General features: G+C 38.7%; 2 protein-coding genes across 2 annotated transcripts in view; one reads left to right on the top strand and one right to left on the bottom strand.

Moving 5' to 3' along the window:
• Positions 1-249: 249 nt before the first annotated feature.
• Positions 250-3493, bottom strand: LOC108578689. The gene is made up of 3 exons (XM_017942067.1): positions 3455-3493; positions 822-1983; positions 250-755 (listed from the first exon to the last, which is right to left on the bottom strand). The coding sequence occupies exons 1-3, from the start codon at positions 3491-3493 to the stop codon at positions 250-252; spliced, it is 1707 nt and encodes a 568-aa protein (XP_017797556.1).
• Positions 3494-5781: 2288 nt separating this feature from the next.
• LOC108578690 overlaps positions 5782-7033 on the top strand; it is a 5839-nt gene continuing 4587 nt past the window's right edge. The window contains exons 1-5 of the mRNA XM_017942068.1: positions 5782-5892; positions 5999-6112; positions 6188-6332; positions 6585-6736; positions 6811-6972. Coding sequence (XP_017797557.1) covers positions 5782-5892; positions 5999-6112; positions 6188-6332; positions 6585-6736; positions 6811-6972 — 684 coding nt within the window. The remainder of the gene's footprint in view (positions 5893-5998; positions 6113-6187; positions 6333-6584; positions 6737-6810; positions 6973-7033) is intronic.

Genomic DNA, 7033 nt, shown 5'->3' on the forward strand with positions numbered 1-7033 from the left:
GGCTAATGATTTACTTGCAATAATAGTAATTTTATTACTTATTTTTTTATATAGAGTACGAACAAATTATGGAGAATTCTTATTATTACATGTAGCATGAGAATGGTTGTGTGTTTCGTTTGTGTATGAGAGGCTGGAGGAAGGATCTGAAGAATATTGTACAGATTCCGAGTTCATTCAGTGGCTTCATGGTTGGCTGATGATTTACTTACAATAATAGTGAATTTTTTGATATAAACTATTACCAAATTATCTAGACGTAACATTCTGATTTCCAGGAGTCAGGTAGCCACGGTTTTGAATAATTTCTCTATCATTCGTGATATCGCTCAATTTTGTAGTTGACTCGGTAGTAACAACTATTTTATACTTTCTAGGTATAAATTTTCGAGTGACGTTACCCATTTTCAAACTATCATTATCGATCAATTTAGAACGAATCCTGTCAGATGCGTTCTTATTCCTCATATCCCGATGCAACGTTAAATTCGCGAGATTATTTTGTATTCCAGGATTACTCAGCCTATGACCAATATTGCTTGTATTATTTATAAACCTTTCAGGAAATACATCATCGTTAGATTTATCTCGTTGCCTGCTCCAGTTTAACGTATAAGGCCATCGTTCGTACAACGAAGATTTATTTCGAGCTCCTCTGTCATGAATAGGATAGAAACGACCTGTTTGTTTCAGTCCTGCCAAACCACTCCTCGTTTCTTGTTGCTGGTGCTCCTCACTTTGCTGATTCACTTGTCCTACAAAAAAAATACATTCTCACAAATTCACTTATTTCCAAAAAATATGACAAATCTGCAAATTACCTGCTTGCTTCGAAGGATCAAGGAAACTTTCGATAGACCTTCTGTTACTGCTCAACGAATCATAGATCCTTCTCAATATTCTCTGATAAGCAGTTCTATTTTGACCAGCCGAATTCAAACCATTTGACACAGCAGAATTGACCAAACTCGTATTCGTCGATGCATCAGCAGGTACCACGTGCACTAAATGCTTCTGTCCCAAATGATCAGTCCCGAGAATCAATTTTGGTATCAACTGTCTGACCCTGTTACTTCTATTCTCCTTAAATTTATTATCCACCGTGGAACCATTCGTAGCTTCCCCCTCCTTCAACTTCACTTCGGTAGGTTGCCTCTTAACATTTTTCAAATCATTCCCAGTCACCTCTTCGTCGTCCTTTTTAGACCTAACACTTGTACTCTCAACATTCTCCTTATTATTATTATCTACGTGCTCCTTAGAACTATCACTACTATCATTACCTCCAATTACTCGTTTTTCAGGCACCTGCGTTCCAACTGCACTCCTGTCAGACAAAGAATTCCTATCAACGAACGTCCAAAAATTTCTCCCCGTTCTTCCCTGCCCGGAAGAATCATCTTCGGTATGATTCGCATAAGCGGTTCCGTCGTTACGATAATAACGTCTATCGTTGAAGTAGGCGTCCTGCTCGCCTTGGGAGGTCACGTAGACGTAGGATCGAGGCCAAAGGCTCTTCATGTGGTAGCTACCGTCCACCTGCGGCAGGATCGTCAGCTGTAGATCGTGTCTAGGCGAGCCATGTGACGAGATCCTCTTGATCCTCCTTAGTATCCACTTGACCGCAGGGTGCGTGTGCTCTGAGCACACCTCACAGTCGAAGCAGCCCTGCTGGCAGAACAGCCAGTGGCCGTTCGCCAGGTGATAAACGTCGCCGCGCGATAACACGAGGACGGTTGCGGAGTCGGTTGTTGGAAACGGAAACGGGCCGGCGTAAAATGGCGCGTCCAATAGACGTTTGTACAGCTGATGGTTGCCCTGTGGCGGTGGTGAGACCGTCTTGAACACAAACTCACGGAGAATGTGCTCCCAGTAGGGTGGCCCGTTAACCGATTGACTCGACATCGAGACGTGACGTTTCCTCGGACGATGCTCCGTGTTTTCCTTCGACGGTGACTGGATGCCCGTAGAGATTAACGAGAGCTGCGGCAAGAATTTCGATGCTCGGTAGAGTTGGTCGGTGGATTGGGTGACGGGTGGACGGCGATCGAGGTGAATTTTATTGTTGTTTGACGTTTTTGAAAATTTTCAAGCGTGTCGTCGGAGGTTAGTGTGGAGGTAAGGGAAACTTCTTGCGAGTATCGTAATATTGGGAAACTTTGATTCTTTCGGTGGATTAATATGGAACAGGTTATTGCTAAAGTTTGGATTTCAGTTGGAATAGGTTACACATTTGGTGGTTTTTGAAATTTTGTTAAATTTAGGAAAATTCAATGTGCAGGTAAGAAGGGAAATTTTTTGCGAGTATTCTAATATTGGGAATCGTTAATTTCTTCAGTGGATTAAGATGGAACACGTTATTGCTGGAGTGTGGAGAAAATTGTATCAGAGTTGGAGTAGGTTACACGTTTGGTGATTTCGAAATTTTGTTAAATTTAGGAAAATTCAATGTGCAGGTAGGAAGGGAAATTTTTTGCGAGTATTCTAATATTGGGAATCGTTGATTTCTTCAGTGGATTAAGATGGAACACGTTATTGCTGGAGTGTGGAGAAAATTGTATCAGAGTTGGAGTAGGTTACACGTTTGGTGGTTTCGAAATTTTGTTAAATTTAGGAAAATTCAATGTGAAGGTAAGAAGGGAAATTTTTTGCGAGTATTCTAATATTGGGAATCGTTGATTTCTTCAGTGGATTAAGATGGAACACGTTATTGCTGGAGTGTGGAGAAAATTATATCAAAGTTGGAGTAGGTTACACGTTTGGTGGTTTCGAAATTTTGTTAAATTTAGGAAAATTCAATGTGCAGGTAGGAAGGGAAATTTTTTGCGAGTATTCTAATATTGGGAATCGTTGATTTCTTCAGTGGATTAAGATGGAACACGTTATTGCTGGAGTGTGGAGAAAATTATATCAAAGTTGGAGTAGGTTACACGTTTGGTGGTTTTTGAAATTTTGTTAAATTTAGGAAAATTCAATGTGCAGGTAAGAAGGGAAATTTTTTGCGAGTATTCTAATATTGGGAATCGTTGATTTCTTCAGTGGATTAAGATGGAACACGTTATTGCTGGAGTGTGGAGAAAATTATATCAAAGTTGGAGTAGGTTACACGTTTGGTGGTTTTTGAAATTTTGTTAAATTTAGGAAAATTCAATGTGCAGGTAAGAATGGAAATTTTTTGCGAGTATTGTAACATTGGAAAGGTTCTATTTGCTATCAGTAAGACAAATAAGAGTACCATAAGTGGTAGCAAACTTAGACTTAAAAGTTCCACCAAAAAAAAAAATGGAACTTAGAAAGTTTACGAAAACCACTATTTATCTATTTCTCAATTGTGATTTCTTTCAAAAAAAAATTATATAGCGCGTTTATAAAGTACGTCTACATCCAGTAACTTGCAATACGAATCATGGTAAAAAAATGGCTCTCCAGAACAGAATTATCAACTTCCACTCACCATCACCAACGAAAAAAGGTTCCATTTCGATCGATTCATGTTTCCCTCCCGTTTAATCACACTTAACACTGCGAACGAACCTCGAGGAAGAAGAAAAAAAAATCAAAGAGAATTCATGATGCGCACAGGACCGATCTAGCGTGTCTTGCACCTGATGGTCGACTGAATCATGCAAAAGATGATTAGAAACTCCTAGCATTGAACACATGTTCGGGATTCTACCACAGATGACGGAATATCGTTCAAGAATGCTGATATTACTCACGGTTAAACATTCGATCCGCGGATCAAACAATGTAACTCAAACATTGGCCAGATCGAATTTATCGCGCGTAACACGAGAACGTGATGTACCATGGGTGCATTTAAAAGATTGGAGAATCGTTGTCAGTGTCCTGTTAGTACCGTCGGAATTCATTTCCCGAAATAGAAAGGAAGTACAAATTTTTTCTTCGAGAGTTTCTGTTAAATATAGCAATTTACCTTGCACATTAATTAACATTAATTAGTTGGTCGCCGATGTTCGTGGCGGCTCAGTCCTCGGGCCCGATATCGCCTGCTCCCATTCCGGACTGGCCGCTCGAAACCCTGTCTCGACGGCGCCCTCGATTTCTCTCACACCCGGAATCCTGAAATAATTCCACTCAAATGAGAAGTAGTATTAATAAGTGTGCATAAAAAATTGAAGTCGTTTAATCGGTTATTCCAAGAATCTTTGTTCCCTCGTGTTTTATTTATTGTGGTTATCACCACCTTATTTTGCGCGGTAAATATAAATTTTACGACAGTTTACCAGGAACACGGAGAAAGAAACGCCGTAACGGGGATTATAATCTTGTTATAACTACGGTATAAACTTCCATTAATATCGAAACTTTTCGAAAGTTCATAGAACGCCACAGCGCCGATAAAGCGGAATTAATCGTTTTCCGTATCGGCGATATAAATACCGGCCGATCGATGCACGCGTTGACCGTATCGGATAGACATTGTGAACGATCGACAACGTCATACGGCTCGTGTCGCTGTAAAATATGTACGTCGCGAACTAATCTACGTTTTGATCGTGAATTTGTTTCTATTCCACGATAGGAACCACCTGTCACGTACGGTCAGATAAACGGTTTTACTATGCAAAGAATGGAGAGCACGATGAATTATTGTTTCATTAATACGACACGCCGGTAACGTAACATACGAGAGAAGTTATTGTGAACAGACGCGTTGATATTAAAAGTGAACGGTTGTTACATTTTTCACGGTGACAAACGTTTCTTTGTTTTCGCTTTCGGGAACACCGGGCGTTCCACTTTTTTTTCCACGATGAATTGCGCGACCTTTCCTTTGCGAACCTTTTTTTTCCTGTAAGAGAAAAGAGAAGTGTTGTTGTTGAAATGACAAAATTTTTACAATTTTACGTTATCTTGTATTGGTGGATTAAAAAGGTTGAATTTGTAGGGAGTTTGTTTATTTTTGGGGATAGTGAATGTTTAAGAAATTCAGATTTGAACTGAAATTGTTAGAAATGTGTATTATCTATGTTTTTCATTTGTTTTTTGATTTGTAGTATTAGGATTTTATTGTACGCTTGAAAATTTTGTTAAATATGTGAGGAATTTCTTGATTATAATATTTGAAATTTTAAATATGGAACAAGAAGTTTCGACCCGCATGAGGGCGACACTTGTTTGTGGTAACTGTGACCACCATCCTTGGTTCATTCCTGAAAGCTACGTAGTAGCACGGACAAGGTACAGAATAGATCTACCATATAATGTGTTTTTGTGTACAATGTTCTACTATACCGACCGTGTAAGATAACAGAGGTCTCGTTGTACCCTCTAAGATATGAGTTTAGGAATTCAATTAGCAAAGATGGTAAAGTCGACAGGTGTAAAAGGTTTTTTAAATCCGCATGCAATGATATTTACATATATTGGATTGAGTGGGTAGAACCACTGGGTAGAAGAATTTTTCACGATCTTCTGGCAGTAGCAGAACACGAAAGTAACGTTGGAAGAGTCACGAAAACAGCAAGAGGGCTTCAAAGCCCCCCAGACGTGACAAAAAAAATACGTTGGATGATGTCTATTCTGTACCTAATCTATTTTAGAATCTTCATCGGTGATAACCACTTACAATATGTTTCCACACTATTCTGTATGATGGAGCTTATCTCGAAAAAGAAGAATGTTACTTATTCAAAATGACATGTTCGAATGACATTTAAGTAGTAGAATTACAAGAAGCATCACGGAAAAACGAGAGAAATTCTTATTATGTTTTTTTCTTACGAATATCCCGACAAATTGTTGAAGTGAAGGAGAATGGCTGCCAAAGTTGCAAATCCGCCTGCAGCATCACCCGCCGATAAAGATGTAGCCAGTCTACAGGTTACATTACCTCAAATGTTGGATCTTGCATTGGGAACACCGGAAGTAAACAAAGTTTATTTCTTACCGTTAACAAATATGGAATATTTTCGTGGAATGAGAGATAAGACATACTTTAACGACAGGTACGTCGTTTTACGTTCGTCTGTAGGTTGGAGCGGTGAATTTAAATATCCTCCACAATTTCCTTCATATTTTACTGCATCAGATAAATTTGAAATCAACTAAGGTCGAATATCGTGGTGACGATGCTAATCGAATTAAGGTAAACGAGCAATTTCTTAATCACGATATTGTTATTTAATTTAATAGTGAAATATACATTAACATGTGTTTTTAGACGATAGTAAGCTCTCTGAAAGGCGGTCCATCGCTTTATCTACAGGAATACAGTATTATCGATGATTCCAACAACGCGAAACATCGTGTTCGCAGTGCTGACGCTGTTGACGTGAAAGCAGACGTAGTAACAGATGGTAAAAAGAGTGTTTCACAATACCAAAAGGTACATTCACCTATTCAAAACACTTTGTTACAGATGCTGAATCAGGAAAATCTGCGGGTGATTCAGAAACAAAACGTGGAAAGGCTGAGAAAGGTTTGTGTCGATAAAGAAGTTAGTCCTTGCTATAATTTATCTACTTTTTTCTACACTCGATAAAGCAGAGAAAATTCTCTAATTTCAACTAAAATTCAATAAAATATCTAACAAATTATGTGCACTATTAAAAAAATAGATTCAGATAAGGGAGATATGAAAGAAACGAAAGGTACGAGGCAACAAATTGGTCCTGGTACGGAAGGTGAATGTGAAACTGTTATTTTTGTGGAACCAATCGTCGATGGTACAACTCCAACAGCATTAGGTTTTAAACGAATCGAGCAAACCGTAATAAAAATGCATTTTACTTTTTACAGAAATATTAATTCACAAATATTGTTTGAACGATGATATCCATATAGGTAAACGAGCTTCAGCAGCGATTTCAAGCTCTGGAAGAGTTATCGACGACGCCAGAGCTTATCGAGCGAATAAAGGGTAAAATCACAGATCCTGTGACTGACGTCTGGCAAATTATCAGCATCACCAAAAGATTGGATGCCAGTGAAGAAGGTATTGATAAGGTATAACTTCGTTGCTTCAAATCTTACTTAATCAGATAAAAAGTTATCCATTTCTTTGTAA

This window comes from Habropoda laboriosa, unplaced genomic scaffold, assembly GCF_001263275.1.
Source record: "Habropoda laboriosa isolate 0110345459 unplaced genomic scaffold, ASM126327v1 scaffold28, whole genome shotgun sequence".
NCBI lineage: Eukaryota > Metazoa > Arthropoda > Insecta > Hymenoptera > Apidae > Habropoda > Habropoda laboriosa.